The following is an 18,134-nucleotide window of genomic DNA, read 5'->3' as shown; positions in this document are numbered from 1 at the left end:
GACTCTTCAAATCCTCTTTTGCCTACACCGCGTGGAAAATGCTACTCCTTCCACATACTTTCAGCTCGAGACTTCATTCCAACATTAAAATTATCACTAGACATTCAGCTATAAAACTTGTTCTTCAGATTTTTGATATCTTTTACAGTTTTTGACTTTTTAAGTTTTGGTACATTTTCAGGCCGTTTTCGATTTTATAATGGGTGTCTATGGGAGGGACTCTTCAGGGCTAGAGTGCATGACATCATCACTTATGCCCCTTTCACACCGGCGCTTTTCCAGCTCCTGCTCGGAGCTGGAGCTGGAAAAGCGCTGGTTTTTCCTGTTCACACCGCAGAGGCGGCGCGTCATAGCTCCGGAATGCGGTTCACTTCCAGCTCCAAAAAATTGTCGGTCCAGAGGCAAGAGCTTCGGAGCTATGACGCGGCGTCTCTCTTACGTCGAGGCGTGCAGGAAACCTTACTTTGACCATCCGTTCGCTGTTATTGATCATTGTGGAGAGCAGGCAGACGTTTTGTTTGTTATTATAGCAGCTATCGGATGGAATTAATACATGGGCTGCACAGGTTGTCATGTCCGACTATCACAAGTAGAATCATAATGAAAAATACGCCGGTAAAATGTGCCTGTAGAAAACGGCTTAGCAAGTAGTCAGTTTAGCTTCGGTTGCTATGCTAACATCACCCATGTTATACCAGAGAAACTTTCATAACAGCGTTGTGATGCCAAACAGCGTCAATTCAGACTGACACACATTCACTTAAGGGGAACTGGGGATATGTATCAGCTGCTTGTGTGACAGTCAGACAGTGAATACTTTAGAGCCGTGTGAGCTAACCCGGAGCTAACGGGAGAATAAACTCCCGTGGAAGAGCAGCCAGCACTGCAGCGGTCGGTAAATGCCGCTGAAACACATTAATAAACAATGAACCACGGCACTCTGGAGAAAAGTATAAGGTTGGAGAAGTCGTTATTTAATTTAATCTGGCTTCGTATGATTAAAAGCAACACGATCATCGACCCGACGCAGTCCCCGGCCCGTTGTTGTTGTGGGAGAAAATCAGCGACGTAAACTGTGACGTCATGACGCAGCAGCGGCAGCTCTGGGCGCTGTGAACAGAGCGGGAGCTGAAAAGGGAAACCGGAGCTGAACCAGAAAAGCTCTCGCTAGGAGCTAGAAAGGGAAAAGCGCTGGTGTGAAAGCCGCATTAGAGTGTAGAGGGTCTTAAAAATCTTCGGACAAAATATTTTAAAACTGCTCTCAGAGCCAAAATATACACTCTATTCAAATAATTTCAAAAGATTTCAGCAGCATAATTATTCTGGCCTGCTCAATTGCCTTCATCATATCAAACGGACCCACCGTTCTGGCCCAATAGTGATCTGAGTGACAAAAAGTCCACCTAGCTCCCAATAGACTCCCATGTTAAATTTGTCCGGAACTTTCTTCAGAACAGAGAGAAGTAAACTTTAGACAAACTGCTCCCATCTTCACATTTTACACACAAAACCAAAATAAAACCATATATCAGTTCATTGGAGTTCCCTGATGCTCACTTTCTGGTATTTTTTTTATAGGAGCCATAGTTTTTGAACAGGTGGCAAAATTGTCAGATATAATCCTCAATGCATTCTTAATGGGACTCAGTGCTGCAGTTGGTAACCATGGTGTTGCTAGGCAGATTGAAACCTTTGATCTCTGGGCTCACACAGGTGTTATGATTATTTGTTATGATTAGGTGCTCAGCACAGAAACAAACACTGACAAACACACTGGACTTTAACAGACTGTCTCAGCCTATTCTGTTATGTCTGATGGAGACTTCATACTGACTTCAACATGTTCCACATATTTTATACATTATTGGTGACGTATGGTTTTAGTCGAAACGTTTGCAGTCAAAATATTCTGCTGCTTTCCCAAGCCTTTTTACTTTCTTTTCTCTTCTTAATACACATTCATTCACTACTACTTACATCTGATATGTAACTCCTTCAGCCTACTTTCAGCTACAGAAACCATTCAACTATTACATTATTCAGCTATTTCAGGACATTGAGGCTATACATGTTGTTTATACCTTTTTTAAACCTTTTCTTTTAAATATTAAGCTTCTTCACTATTTTTCCTACTCTTCCAGTTTAACATTTTACTTTCAACTTTCCAACAAAGTCATTGCAATGCATTTGAGCTGTAACAATTTTGATTCAAATCATTTCACTTTTCTGCATTTCTCCGCTAAGTTCAGCAACACACTTACTTGGTTTCTGTAGCTAAAAGCAGCTACAGAGACCATTCAACTAATAACATATTCAGCTTTTTCTGCATTTTCAGCTAAATTCAGCCACAAATGTTCACAGTTTACAGCATTCGCACGCATTTTCTGCAGGAAATGCATTTTCTAGTTTGATAAATAAATTGCAAACAGACTGATGCTTTATCTGCACCTCTCTTTGTGTGCAGCACTACTACTCGGTGCGGATCTTCCCTGGCCAGGAGCCCAGCAGTGTGTGGGTGGGCTGGGTCACCTCTGACTTCCACCAGCACGACCCGGGCTTTGAGCTACACAAAGTCCGGACTGTCACTGTTACCCTGGGAGATGAAAAGGGCAAAGTTCATGAGAGGTTAGTCAAGTTGCACTCTACCCATATCCTACAGTAAATTCATGTGTATAACTTATGTTGATATTAGTTCAGTGATTGATACACCTTTAACCTGATATGATCAACAGTAACTGTTGCATGGTGTGTTCCTCAGTATAAAGTAACTGTTACATGGTGTGTTCCTCAGTATAAAGTAACTGTTACATGGTGTGTTCCTCAGTATAAAGTAACTGTTACATGGTGTGTTCCTCAGTATAAAGCGCAGTAACTGTTACATGGTGTGTTCCTCTGTATAAAGCGCAGTAACTGTTACATGGTGTGTTCCTCAGTATAAAGCGCAATAACTGTTACATGGTGTGTTCCTCAGTATAAAGCGCAGTAACTGTTATATGGTGTGTTCCTCAGTATAAAGCGCAGTAACTGTTACATGGTGTGGGCTGGAGAGAGCAGCAGTCCTGGTCAGGGAAGGAACAACAACGGCTTAGAGATCGGCTGTCTGGTAGACACAACAAACGGACTGCTGACATTTACAGCGAACGGCAAAGACCTCAGCACATACTACCAGGTAAATATTTACTTTGTTGTTACCGGTTAATAAGTGGTCCTTTTCTAACTGCTGCTACCTTTTCTTCTCCTTTCCTGATTAGTGTGAATGCTGTTTACAGCATTCCACTATAGTTCTTCAAATCTTTATTATTCTTATTTCAACCAATACTTTGCCGTCGAATAACTTCAGTATACTTTCAGCTACAGAAACCATTCAAATATATTCAGCCTTTTCAGCACATGATGGGAAAACTTCAACCTTTTTCAAAATATTTTATACTTTTTGAAATATTCAGCTTTTTAAACTCTTTTTTTAACATGGAACTCAATGGGAGGAACCTTCAAATCCTCTTTTACCTACACCTTGCAGCAAATGCTACTCCTTCCACATACTTTCAGCTAGAGTCTTCATTCCAACTTTAAAATGATCACAAGACCTTCAGCAATACAACTTGTTCTTCAGATTTTTGATATATTTTACAGTTTTTGACTTATCAACGTTTAAGTGTTGGTACATTTTCAGGCCGTTTTCGATTTTATAATGGGTGTCTATGGGAGGGACTCTTCAGGGCTAGAGTGCATGACATAATCACTTAGTGTAGAGGGTCTTAAAAATCTTCGGACAAAATATTTTAAAACTGCTCTCAGAGCCAAAATATACACTCTATTCAAATAATTTCAAAAGATTTCAGAAGCATAATTAGTCTGGCCTGCTCAATTGCCTTCATCATATCAAACGGACCTACCGTTCTGGCCCAATAGTGATCTGAGTGACAAAAAGTCCACCTAGCTGCCAATAGACTCCCATGTTAAATTTGTCCGGAACTTTCTTCAGAACAGAGAGAAGTAAACTTTAGACAAACTGCTCCCATCTTCACATTTTACACACAAAACCCCCCAAAAAACCATATATCAGTTCATTGGAGTTCCCTGATGCTCACTTTCTGGTAATTTTTTTTATAGGAGCCATAGTTTTTGAACAGGTGGCAAAATTGTCAGATATAATCCTCAATGCATTCTTAATGGGACTCAGTGCTGCAGCTGGTAACCATGGTGTTGCTGGGCAGATTGAAACCTTTGATCTCTGGGCTCACACAGGTGTTATGATTATTTGTTATGATTAGGTGCTCAGCACAGAAACAAACACTGACAAACACACTGGACTTTAACAGACTGTCTCAGCCTATTCTGTTCTGTCTGATGGAGACTTCATACTGACTTCAACATGTTCCACATATTTTATACATTATTGGTGACGTATGGTTTTAGTCGAAAAGTTTGCAGTCAAAATATTCTGCTGCTTTCCCAAGCCTTTTTACTTTCTTTTCTCTTCTTAATACACATTCATTCACTACTACTTACATCTGATATGTAACTCCTTCAGCCTACTTTCAGCTACAGAAACCATTCAACTATTACATTATTCAGCTATTTCAGGACATTGAGGCTATACATGTTGTTGTTTATACCTTTTTTAAACCTTTTCTTTTAAATATTAAGCTTCTTCACTATTTTTCCTACTCTTCCAGTTTAACATTTCACTTTCAAGTTTCCAACAAAGTCATTGCAATGCATTTGAGCTGTAACCATTTTGATTCAAATCATTTCACTTTTCTGCATTTCTCCGCTAAGTTCAGCAACACACTTACTTGGTTTCTGTAGCTAAAAGCAGCTACAGAGACCATTCAACTAATAACATATTCAGCTTTTTCTGCATTTTCAGCTAAATTCAGCCACAAATGTTCACAGTTTACAGCATTCACATGCATTTTCAGCAGGAAATGCATTTTCTAGTTTAACTTGGTTTGTGGACTGCAAAAAAGGATTGGCTAATTGTGCTTCAGTTTGATGTAACCAGCTTACCGGTAGTTCTCCTCGTTCTCAGGTGGAGCCCAGCACTAAGCTGTTCCCAGCAGTCTTTGCCAAGGCCACCAGCCCCAATGTCTTCCAGTTTGAACTGGGCCGTATTAAGGTGAGAATGACACACATACAGCTTCATTATTAAAAAATATATAATTATAACATATTTTAAGTTTAGGGGGTTGCTTTTAACCTCAGTGACAACTTGCTGCATCATCATAAAAGCCCTGTAGTGGTACAGGTGGAGAGATTTAAAGGAATTTTGGAAAAATAAATAAAAGAATGACTTCTTATTAGATCCAAATATTCCAAATGCTGTTGTAACGTCCTTTTGGTTTGAAGAAAAAAATACTATACATATAACATATAACCAGATTATTCAGACTTCATATGAAAGACAACTCTCAGTTGACATAAAATACTATAGGGTGAATTTGAATCTGTCCACGTTAAACTCCTTTGATTGTGTTATGTTGTATCTTGATGAGTGTATCGTGTCTGTTTCCTGTCAGAATGTGATGCCTCTGTCAGCTGGTCTGTTTAAGAGTGAGAGGAAGAACCCAGTTCCTCAGTGTCCTCCACGACTGCATGTCCAGTTTCTCACTCCTGTGTTATGGAGTCGAGTTCCCAACCACTTCCTCAAGGTACAGTAACAATCCTACCTATTTATAGTAAGTCGTTTGTTTTGTTTTGGCTAACACGAAAAATAAAATCTAGACACATAGCTTTGGAGAATGTGTTATCCACTAATTGTGCAATGTGTAGAAGAAGATATGTAAAGGGTGACAGCTCTGAACAGAAACAAGTGGGACAGCTTCCAACTTCCATTCATCTTACTTTGCAGCGTGACACCCTGGTAGAAGTGTTTCTGGAACTGTGAATGAGAATCAATAATACTTTATGTATTCCCACAGCAGGGAAACGGGAATCGTTACAGCATCGGGACAAAAGGCAAATAAATTGTGCAGATAATAAATATTAAATCAGAAACACATCAAATAAAGATCAAATAAGTAAATATCCAAGGTATAAAAATAAGTAGCAGCTTTAGTGAACATATAACAAGTGTTGAACTAGCAGTCAATAATAACATTATTAAATTGTGAAAGTAGATATACCTGATGTGCGATGTGAATCAACAATTTGCATCGCTCTACTCGCTTCGAGTTTCACCGCGGCTCTCACTTGTGTTTACATTATTTCAAACTAGGCGTGCTGGCAAAGGGGCGGGGCTTATCTCCATGTAAATACTATGGTAGATACCCACTACAACAAATTCCTATATTACTGTGATTTATTTGTAATACACGTTTCGAAATGATGCCGAAATAACGACATACTGTTCGTAAAAACAAGACGGCAGGCAAAACAATTTTAAAAAGCTTTTTTTCTGAATGGAGATTAGGTCGATCGGGCTAGGCTAATCTACGGTTTTAGCTGCTCTATCCTCACTTACAACAACATCATACACACATAAATAAAGCCGCGACTACCATAGAGAGTCTGTGTTTTGTACATTTATAACTTTTCTCCAGTTTCTGAACAGATATGAGGAGCTGTGAGCTCTGTGTGCTAACAGGTAACGGCTGCTGTTTGGTTTTCTAATTCAACGTCATTGATGAGAGGCGCAAATTCGTGTCTACAGTATCTGCGTCTTTGCATTGACTTTACATGTAATCGCGACGTGTTAGAAAAATCCCTTGCGTTAGGTTTTAACGTAGCTTTAATGACTATCCCTGGTTGGGAACAGGATAACTAATTGCCTCACAGATATTTTCAAATGTACTGTGCAAGCCCTAGTGATGTCTTATCTTGCTGTATGTAAATGATGTTCATCGCCTCATATTAGCTGCTGGGTTAGTTGTGTAACTGTTCCACAATGTACTGTGGATAGGCAGTATGCAGTGCCACACAGTGGGTAAAAAGCAACATTTCTCTTCCAGGTGTCAGCATCCAGAGTGAATGACAGACACGGCTGGCTGGTCCAGTGTAGCAAACCTATGCAGTTCATGTCCCTGCATATACCTGAGGAGAACAAGTAGATTACCCTACATATTCACCAATACACACATACACACACACATATTCATCCCCCTACTGTCTCATTTGTCATGCACTCTCTCTGTCCAGGTCGGTGGATATCCTGGAGCTGTCCGAGCAGAGGGATCTATTAAAGTTTCACTACCATACCCTCAGACTGTACTCGGCCATCTGTGCTCTGGGAAACAACAGGGTGGCACACGCCCTCTGCTCCCACGTAGATGAGGCACAGCTCCTGCAAGCTATAGAGAATAAGTACATGCCAGGTAAAACACACAGCCAATGAAAGAATAACTGCATGCAAGGTATTAATGCCTGTCCCTGAGAAATGTGATGTGGCCCTACCCCCGACCCAGTATCCAGCTATCAGCCCATCTTCTCTGGAGTCTCTGCCTGGTACCCTGAGAGCAGTGTCATTGCATTGTTTGGGAGCATGCACTGCGCTACATACTGATACAATCTCTAGAAAACGGAAGCAGTGAGTCGTTCCATTTTGTTAAGAAGCGTCCTGTGCTGCAGGCAATTTTTTCCCCTAATTTGGACACTACCCGTTTGTATATAGGTGTCTGTCCACTGGGTAAGCAGCATGGGACTGATCTGGGGGGGCATCTTGTATGGGCCGGTGTTGGCATTACCTCCTACGTCTAACAGCCTAATAATCTGTGTCACTCTCACCTTCACTCCAGTATCTTTTCTGGCATTGACCTGGTAAATAACATCCAATAAGAATTTACACAACGTGACACGTTTTACTCCCAGTGCTCAGCCCTGCTAACAAACTAATCGAAAAACTTTGTAGGCTCATTTTAGCTGGAGAGTATAATAGCAGAGAGTCACTACAAGAGGAGAGAAAAACGGCTCTCCTTATGTGGACACTGCTCAGAAATATTCTGTGTTACAGCAAATAATACACTTCTTGCAAATAACTTACTCAAAGCAAAGGGTTGAGAATCAGTTCAATCTGTCTGACAACAACAGACATGGTGTCATTGGCTTCTGTAGTTGACAGTGTAACTCACTGATGTCTTTTTTAAATATCTTTTGGACATCAATGTAACTCAGATGAAGAAGATTTATCAGGATTTGATATATAATACATATAATACTTTTTAATAAGTACATGGATTGTTTGTTTAGCTTTTCAAATGTGTCTCTAAGTAGAAAATTGGGTACCAAATACAGTACCATTTTAAGAAATGGCTATGTACACCTGTTTGGAGAATACGTATTAAATATACATTTCATTTGGCGTTATCAGGTAAAGATTGTAGTCTGATCGTTAATATAAATGTAAATAGTATGTTTTATATATTTTTTAGGGATTCATGTTTTTAGTTGAATGTAATAATGATCTTTCTGTGGGTCTCTCACTCCCAGGTTTGCTCCGTGCGGGTTACTACGACCTGCTCATCGACATCCACCTGAGCAGCTACACCACGGCGCGCCTCATGATGAACAATGAGTACATCGTTCCAATGACAGACGAAACCAAGAGCATCACCCTGTTTCCAGACGAGAAGAAGAAGCACGGCCTGCCAGGCATCGGCCTCAGCACCTCCCTGAGACCCAGAATGCACTTCTCCTCCCCAAGCTTTGTGTGTGGGACCGGACCATCACATTGTAACTACGGAAACACCGGATCAGGAGACTGTTTCCAGTATAGCCCTGAATTCCCTTTAGACATATTGAAAATTAAAACTATTGAGATGCTAACAGAGGCCGTGCGGGAAGGAAGCATGCACGTACGGGATCCAATCGGAGGCACCACTGAGTTCCTCTTTGTCCCGCTCATCAAGCTCTTCTACACCCTGCTCATTATGGGGGTTTTTCAAAGTGAAGATCTGAAGAACATCCTCAGGCTGATTGAACCAGCTGTGTTCTCTGAAAGACGGGAAGGGCAGGAGGACATGGAGCTGGAGGTGGTGAAGGAGGGGGAAGGAGAGGATGGAGGGAGGAGCATGCCAAAAGAAGGACTGCTACAGATGAAGCTACCAGAGCCTGTAAAACTCCAGGTGACTCTCACTTAACCCTCTCACTTTGTAAATGAGCTATCATTTTATTAATGTAACATGCTGGTGGTATATTTACAGACATAGTGCTTTTTTGAAAAATATTATACAATGTCCAGTGTTTCCCCTAGGATGGAGTCATAGCAGCGGTGCTAAGGCACGTGGGCTCAGCATAATGTGAGCGCGGAGCGCGTGGGATTTTTTAGTGTGTGCACGTGCGAAGTGCGCCCCGCCAATTTTTTTCTCTGTGTCTGCCAGCACAAGAAAGGCTCTTGAGGCCTAGTACCAGGGCCGGTTCTAGACAATTTGCTGCCCTAGGCGAGATTTTACATATAAAGAATAAATGAAAAATCTCTACAAAAGACAAATACAATACAAAAACAGAAACTTATTGACATAGGTAATATACGTCAAAATGGCTTCAAATGTATTCAGTATTGTATGAACATGTTTGAATTGGGGGGTGGACGTCACATCCTCTAGGGGGGTCCGGGGGTGTGCTCCCCCGGGAAGATTTTTTTGAACATTTGAAAGTAAAATGCTTCAATCTGGTGCACTTTGAGCACACAATTACTAGAGACCTAATCTAGGGGGTACAACTCTAAAATACCCATATGAAAAAGATCGGTTTATATTTTAATAATCAAATAAGTATATGAACATAACCAATAACCTACCATAGCCAATAACAAATAAATGTAACTTTTTTTTTTTTTGTTGTTCATTCACATCTTATTTTACCTAGTTAACATTTATTTATTTATGCATATTTTTGTATCTCTCCAACTTTAAACGATATTTTTGGTTTACTGTCCTATAGTATACATTGGAATGATTTCAAACCTGTTTTTATTTATCCTAATAATTATAAAGTTGTGCCTTGGAAATATGTGTTTACATAATTTGTGGTCAAAACGTTTGAGACCCACTGAGATAACTTAGACTAAAGTGAACTATCTAAACCCTCAGAGAGTCCTTTACCTGGTCTGACAGGAGGGCTCTCCTCCACCCTGGTTGTAGAAACATCTACTTCTTATATCCGTTAGCGCAGCTAGCACCAGATTCTAATAACAACAGCGCCGGTACCGGTGCGCCCTCTCTCTCTCTCTCTCTCCCTCGCTCGCTCTCTCGCTCGCACTTTGGCTGTGAGCTGCGGGCGCCTGATAAGCCAACATCCCCTACTTTCATCACTTACAGCGCCCATCGTACAGGGCAAATGAAAAGTGTAACCAGGGTTAAAAGGGAATTACATTTACTTAATTATGAATGTTGTTACATCAAGGCCAAAAATTAGGATGAAAAATGTTTTTTCCCCTCCCAGAGCTACCAGCGCAGCGCCCCCCAGATCTGGCGCCCTAGGCGACCGCCTATGTCTCCTATGCCAAAAATTGTCCCTGCCTAGTACATACAGTGGCAATGTCTCAAGATTTAGCAAAAATACACCTTTATTGAAGATACAGTAACACAAATACTACAAATCCACATAACAAACAATCAAAAATGAAAAAGGGTCACCACTTATTATTATTTTAATAGCAGCGGCGCGCGCATATTTCAGCAGCGGCGCTGCGCCGCCACTATTTGTATATAGGGGAAACACTGATGTCACATTCATCACATTGCAATATACATTAATTTCATGTAAAATTATAGGAAACACTATGGAAGCAATGAGAGGCAAGTGAGAAAAAATGTATGTCTCAAATACGATCAAAATTTGACTTAAGTTTTTAATGGATTATTTTAATGAGATACTTAATGTTTTTATTTGCAAAAGAAGAGTGCGGAAATAATTTTGCCAGGTTAGAACATTTTTTATTTAAGGATATATTTAAAATTCAGAGCCCTACTGTGTATTACAACAACAGCAGCACTTAGAAATAACAGTTTGCCAAAAAGGATCAAGGCACTTGAACTTACAGGAAAAAATACAAACAGAGTTAAAGATTACCCTGGATCTGGATTTTGGATGAGTGTAACAATTAGATACAAATAAAATCAACAAACACTGCCTCTTTTACCTAACTTGGAATAAATAACAAGTTGTAGGTTTTGTATTGAAAAATTGTCCGTGCTTTAAGGTCGGGTAGCATGTCAATATTCTCTTCCGCTTTGAGCAATGTCAAATCAAAAACTCTTTTAAATATTCAAGAACTGCAACAACACCAAAGCTTGATGAAAAGACACTTATTGTATCCTACAAATGTGTTACACCTTATTTTTATATTAAATCCGCAGATGTGCCATGTGCTGCAGTACCTGTGTGACTGCCAGGTGCGTCATCGTATCGAGGCGGTGGTGGCTTTCTCTGATGACTTTGTGGCCTGTCTCCAAGACAACCAGAGGTTCCGCTACAATGAGGTGATGCTGGCACTCAACATGTCTGCAGCCCTCACTGCCAAGAAGACCAAAGAGTTCAGATCTCCTCCTCAGGAACAGGTAGGAGCACCACAGAAGAAGAGAGAGTGTGTGCTGGAGGACAGAACAGTTCAAAAGAACAGTTTGTAAATTATACTGGAGAAGATATAGTGTGATTATTAATGAGAAAGCAGAAAGTTGACCAAATGAAAACGGAGACTTTAGATACACTTGGAGCAAAGGAATTAAGATCAGGAATGTTTTCTGATGTTTTCCTAAATACCTTATTTAGCTGAATCCTCTTAAATGAATAATTCAGATGTAATGAAGTTGGATTGTATTACACTATTTAAAGTGACCTACTGACTTTTGACTGACAACAAAAACCTGGGAGAACATGGTAGTCTCTGGTCTACCACTGTTTGTTTGGTTTATAAATTACACTTTGATGACATTTGGATTATCTGACTGGAAATAATGAAGATGCAGGAGAACAGCATCTGAAATCACAAACACAATTTAGGGCGGCATTAGCTCTCTCTGCAGGGACTTTGCTTGAGAGTTAAAGGTTCGCCCGTTCAAGTTTGATCGGACCAAAAAAAACAAATCCTCAAGTCAACTTCTCCCTCTTCTCTCTGACACCTCTCTATAACAAACATGTGTTTGGGCATGTATGTATTCAGACCTCATGTGTTTAGGTGGATTTATAAACGGTCTCCATCATTTGTATTTTTCAATGGAGTCTATTGGCATTAAAGAGAGCATATATAGATATAGCGGCATCAGTTCCTAGTTTAAAATGACTCTCTGACTGCGAGGTAAAGCTGTGAAAAGATTCTAAATATAGCTTTGGTGGGTCTTTCCTCCAGGTGGCTAAATACACCTTTCTGCTGCCCCCGTCCACAGCTGTTCAGGGGTTAGCTTGTGTGCTGGTATTCCTGTCTGCTTCTCAGAACTGGTAGTTGTTGTATTTATCAAACATGTATTGTATCATAGTCACACCTGCATGTGTTTCTGCAGATCAACATGCTTCTGAACTTCAAGGATGAGAAGCAGGAGTGTCCCTGTCCTGAATACATCAGAGAACAGCTGCTGGACTTTCATGAAGACCTGATGAGACACTGTGGTAACCTCTCAGCTTCACCTGCACATTAACCAAACATTCAGATCAACTAGAATGTCCAGGGAGCCACAGAGATCAATAAGGATAATAACTGATTCTCCCATCTTCTCAGGTAAAGAATTGGATGACGAGACAGGGATAAATGCTGAAAGTGACTTCACCATCCGGGGTCGGCTCATGTCATTGGTGGAGAAAGTGGCCTACCTGAAGAAGAAGATGGCCAACCTGCCAGAGGAGAAAAAAGAAAGGAAACCCAGTGAGTCCACTGCACAGCTGAAACACACACAGCAGCAAAAGGAGAATAAATCATGTTTTCTGATATGGACCGACAGGTTCCCTAACAGCGCCTTACTGTGTCTGCAGGTACACTACAGCAGCTGATCTCAGACACCATGGTCCGCTGGACTCAGGAGTCGGTGATCGAGGATCCAGAGCTGGTCAGAGCCATGTTTGTCCTGCTGCACCGGCAGTATGATGGTATCGGAGGACAGGTAGGTTTGTGCCAGTGGGTGTTCTTCTAAAAGGGAAGATAAACCAGACCCTGGTATTACTGTAATATTAAAGAATGTCAGATGTGGGGCAACTTGGGGCTTACTGTTTAAAGTACATTTTTGTCCTTTTTTTTCTTCTTTAGTTATCTTATAAATACAACATGTAGAAAAATCTGATTTAATCATAAGATCAGCCTCATGTACTATAACGCCAACAGATGAACATACAAATACATCAACTGCAATCTATTTGTTTTATATAAGTAATATTTATATTTCATCGGAAAACATTGATCACCTTCAAAAATGTGCCTTTGACTTATGACTTGTTTAGCATTGTAGAATGTCTATTGTAATAATCAATGACTTGGTGTGGATATACAGTTTAATTTGCAAGTTAACTCCAGTGGGACCTATACAAATTAATTAGATGTCATAGAAACCAAATCTTGCTTTTTTTACCTTTATACAACATCTACAAACAAAGTTGGCATTCATTTAATAACATGACAAATAGCTATTTCACTCAGAACGATACAGTAGGAAAACATTGAAGAAATGTCCTCAACAAGTATGTGTAACACTAACATAAGAGAGTTCAAATTATTGCATGTCAATGAAAGAAAATTCTTTCTATTCAATAGTTGCTCTTCTATACAGCAGTGCTCAGTTAATTAGAGGATATTTGTTAAGAAATGTTTAAAATATATGTCCTTATCTGTGTAGGTGCGGGCGCTCCCTAAGACCTACACCATAAACTCAGTGTCCATCGAGGACACCATCAACCTGTTGGCAGCTCTGGGGCAGATCAGATCTCTGCTGAGTGTCCGTATGGGCAGAGAGGAGGAGAAACTGATGATCAGAGGGCTGGGGTGAGGACAAGCTGCTCAACACTCCTTCTGATTCTCATGAAAATACAACATGAATGTTTTTAAAGTTAGAGTTAAGATTTTCCCTCATTTGTTTCCCTGGTCCCAAATGATTTTTTTTAAAGTGATTTATTTGGTGAGATGCCTGAAATCAGATCTGTGGTTAACACAAGCTGCAGAGATTTTCAAGTTTTCTCCATGGGTGAATTTCCAAAGCCTTACTAACAATTGTCCAAAATATGACATAATCACGCAGAACACAAGTGGCATTAAGCTTAGCTGTGGAGAAAGAAACGTGTACGTATCGTAAACGTGTGTTTGCCAAAGATCTTATTTTCTTCAATAGACCAAAATGGATTACAAAAATCACACTGCTTTTTCTTTAGGGATCCCTTGTGATGCTAACTTCCGCGTTAGCCTACAAAAATACGTCATCACATCATAATATTCAGATTATAAACCTGGTCAGAACCCTAATGATGAAAAACTCCACTGAACTCTTCCCCTGCTCCTCTTCCTCTGCAGTGACATCATGAACAACAAGGTGTTCTACCAGCACCCTAACCTGATGAGAGCTCTGGGGATGCACGAGACCGTCATGGAGGTCATGGTCAACGTGCTCAGCGGAGGAGACTCCAAGGTATGAAGTGTGTCTGGATCACCACACATTTTTATCTTTGGGCCTTCTGTAAATGTCAAACGTCATTCTTTTAATTAAACTGTTAATCTGTATCTGATAGAGCATTTAACATTTAAATGAATTCTCAAAATGATTACAACATTTTATGGAGCATATCAGAATCAGCTTGATTGCCAATTAGGATAAGACATAAAAGGGTTAAGCTTTAATGTGTAATGGTGCATATATAAACACAGTAAGAGGAATTATGTGGAACAAATATAGAACTATTACTAAAACTATTTATTTTATTATAAAATTAAGAAATACAATAAATGTTAATGTTATAATCATGTTTTTTAAAGAAGTAGCATTGATCGGAAATCTGCAACATATACAGAGTAATGTGAATGGTTCCTCAATATTGCAGTAGGAATTTGGTCTGACGCAAAGTCTGTCTTTTTGCAGGAAATCACCTTTCCTAAAATGGTGGCCAACTGTTGTCGTTTCCTCTGTTACTTCTGTCGCATCAGCCGGCAGAACCAGAAGGCCATGTTTGATCACCTCAGCTACCTGCTGGAGAACAGCAGCGTAGGCCTTGGTGAGGATGTGCTTCTGTGATGTCATACTGAATCACAGTGTGTGCATATAACCACCTGACGCACAACACACATGCAGACCATGTATAAATACATCTTTAACTGAGACAAATGTTTTCAGATTCACAACAGACATGTCCAGTAAAACAGATTTAACTTAGACACACTGCAGAATTCGATACAGTTAGGTTTTCTGTAGATCTTACAGATTTCAATACACCAATCTGGTCTGCAGAATATTTTAAATATAACACAAACATTATCACTAATATACACATTTGGACTCCTCCTAATGATGTCTGCTGGAGCTCCTTTCAGTCTTTGTTCCTTTGATTTAAAACACAAGTGATCACCAATTGTTCATTTTCCTGTGCACGGAAATATACAGGAGGCAACTGCTTCCACTCCCGCTTCTCCCCAAGCCAGTTACTGCCTTCCAACTGATGGTTTATTGCCCTGCAATATGCCTCCTTATCTGTTTCACCTCTTCTTACACAGGATATATATATAAATATTTATATATATATATATACTGAGTTGTTTTGCATACTAACAGTACATCTTTTAATACAGAAATACTGTACATGGTTGTCATTCATGTATTAATCTAATCATTCACATATTGACGATATCATACAAGAACATATTTTCTACTTTGTGACTTATGCATTGCAGTGTACAGTGTATCTTTTTCATACTACAAACAGTATGTGACACATGCACAAGTCACATTCAAAATATACTTGAAAGTGTTGATTCTCTCTCCTTCCATACTGCTATTCTCCCAGCTTGTTCATGTGTGTACAAAGAGAAGCTGTGTGCTGTTTTCTGGCAAGGTTATGGACACTTTGTGAGACCTAATTTGTTTTTACAGCTTATTGTCTCACAGACAACATTGGCTGTGTGAATAGTGCTGTGTATCCCACAGTGCTGTATCCAGGAACAGACACTCATATGTTGTTTTATTGCTAATAGACTCTTTATACTCTTAGTTGTATTTATATTTATGTTACATTTTCCTTCACTTCCCTTCTGTGATCTCCCTTCTCTTCCCCTCCCCTCTCCTTGTCTTTTCCTCCCTCCTCAGCCTCCCCTTCTATGCGAGGGTCTACTCCTCTGGATGTGGCTGCAGCATCAGTCATGGATAATAATGAACTGGCCCTGGCTTTGAGAGAGCCAGACCTGGAGAAGGTGAGGTTTGCACACACTCACACATGTATATACATACACACACACAAACTTCTTATTTCAGAAGACACTCTAGTGTTATTATCCAACTGTAAAAAAAAGTCCCACCCCAAATCTCAGATGAAACAAATACAAGTAAAGAAACTCAGAAAGATTATCATGACTACTTTTTACCTGTTTAATTTCAGACTTAGAAAATCGATCATCTCATTTATTTTTCTCTCACTTGCCTTTAAGGGCTTCCATAGCGTTCCCTGTCACCTAACATCAAATTGTGACGGAAAAATAGTTTTTGTCTTTATGTGACATTAAAATGTGTTTTATAAAAGCACTGTCTGTACAGTAAATAAACTACTAATCTGATAAAGAAAATAAATTAAATGCATTTTTTGTGCAGGTGGTGCAGTACCTGGCCGGCTGTGGGCTGCAGAGCTGCTTGATGCTGGTGCGTAACGGATACCCTGACATCGGCTGGAACCCTGTGGAGGGGGAACGCTACCTAGACTTCCTCCGCTTCGCTGTCTTCTGTAACGGTGAGTTTTCTACCCAGAAGTCCCTTTTCTTATTGAAGACTATATTAGCAGTCAAGTGTAAGCAGCAAGAAACTGTTGTACCTCTTTGTCCCTGCATGCGTGTGTCAACGTTCCCGTTAGAATATTTTTTCGCCGGTCAACATGTCCGTTAAAGTTAAAATCTTCCGGACAAATTAGAAAAGTGCCGGTCAAAGGTCTTCTTTGTTATTTATTGAGCTTTAAAACAAATTGATATGATTCGATATTAAACAAACTAATTATAGTACTGTAGATTAACTACATTATTCAAAAGTGTACAGTAACTTATAATAACACGGGAATAATAAACGGAGCGCTCTCTCCCTCTCCTGACAGCCCGTCAGTATCATGCAGCTCGCGGATCCAGTAATGAGTGACCCGACAGTAAAACTAAACATATCTATAACTAGTTTAGGTAGTTTGAGAGGTAATTAAAATAGCTACGTGCAACTGATGCGGTATTGCGCTAAGGGGAAATTATTTTGACCGGTCTTCAGCATATTTTACCGGTCATAGTCCGGTAATTACCGGCTAATGGGAACTCTGGTGTGTGTACTGTATGTAGGATGTTTGGCACAAAGTATGTTGTCATGAACACCTCTCCTGTTCTGCTGCCAGGTGAAAGTGTGGAGGAGAATGCCAACGTTGTGGTGAGGCTTCTGATTCGCCGACCAGAATGTTTTGGTCCCGCCCTTCGAGGTGAAGGAGGTGATGGGTTGTTGGCAGCGATGGAGGAAGCCATCAAGATATCTCAGGATCTCTCCAGAGACGGTCCCTCTCCTACATCTGAGAGCAGCAAGTCACTGTAAGACAACATGGATTAATTTGCTCTTATAGTATCAGATAATGAGATTTTAGAAAAAAAACATACTATATTACCCTGTGGCTTGTTATTTTTTTATAATTCATTTACTAGAAGTATTTTACAGTTCAATAGATCTGTGCTAGTGTAAATGTCATCATGATATCTGTCCCAACCCAGAGATATGTATTGTGTGTGTGTGTGTGTGTGTGTGTGTGTGTGTGTGTGTGTGTGTGTGTGTGTGTGTGTGTGTGTGTGTGTGTGTGTGTGTGTGTGTGTGTGTGTGTGTGTGTGTGTGTGTGTGTGTGTGTGTGTGTGTGTGTGTGTGTGTGTGTGTGTGTGTAGCAGTGACATGCTGGAGGAAGAGGAAGATGATACAATCCACATGGGGAATGCCATCATGACCTTCTATGCTGCTCTCATTGACCTGCTGGGCCGCTGTGCTCCAGAGATGCATGTGAGTGACAATGAACAC

The 18,134-nt window shown here is 40.2% G+C and overlaps 1 protein-coding gene across 1 annotated transcript in view; it reads left to right on the top strand.

The window, feature by feature from the left end:
- Positions 1–18,134, top strand: part of ryr2a (ryanodine receptor 2a (cardiac)) — a 106,442-nt gene that overhangs the window by 30,987 nt on the left and 57,321 nt on the right. Inside the window, exons 31-48 of the mRNA XM_034119635.1 lie at positions 2,465–2,625; positions 3,010–3,169; positions 5,036–5,122; positions 5,523–5,654; positions 6,954–7,048; positions 7,141–7,316; positions 8,428–9,062; positions 11,298–11,498; positions 12,438–12,543; positions 12,659–12,796; positions 12,904–13,031; positions 13,758–13,903; positions 14,426–14,540; positions 14,988–15,120; positions 16,206–16,309; positions 16,704–16,839; positions 17,476–17,662; positions 18,005–18,116. Coding sequence (XP_033975526.1) covers positions 2,465–2,625; positions 3,010–3,169; positions 5,036–5,122; positions 5,523–5,654; positions 6,954–7,048; positions 7,141–7,316; positions 8,428–9,062; positions 11,298–11,498; positions 12,438–12,543; positions 12,659–12,796; positions 12,904–13,031; positions 13,758–13,903; positions 14,426–14,540; positions 14,988–15,120; positions 16,206–16,309; positions 16,704–16,839; positions 17,476–17,662; positions 18,005–18,116 — 2,952 coding nt within the window. The remainder of the gene's footprint in view (positions 1–2,464; positions 2,626–3,009; positions 3,170–5,035; positions 5,123–5,522; positions 5,655–6,953; positions 7,049–7,140; positions 7,317–8,427; positions 9,063–11,297; positions 11,499–12,437; positions 12,544–12,658; positions 12,797–12,903; positions 13,032–13,757; positions 13,904–14,425; positions 14,541–14,987; positions 15,121–16,205; positions 16,310–16,703; positions 16,840–17,475; positions 17,663–18,004; positions 18,117–18,134) is intronic.

The sequence above is a fragment of the Trematomus bernacchii genome, unplaced genomic scaffold, assembly GCF_902827165.1.
Source record: "Trematomus bernacchii unplaced genomic scaffold, fTreBer1.1, whole genome shotgun sequence".
Lineage (NCBI taxonomy): Eukaryota > Metazoa > Chordata > Actinopteri > Perciformes > Nototheniidae > Trematomus > Trematomus bernacchii.
This window is presented reverse-complemented; position numbering and strand designations above follow the sequence as displayed.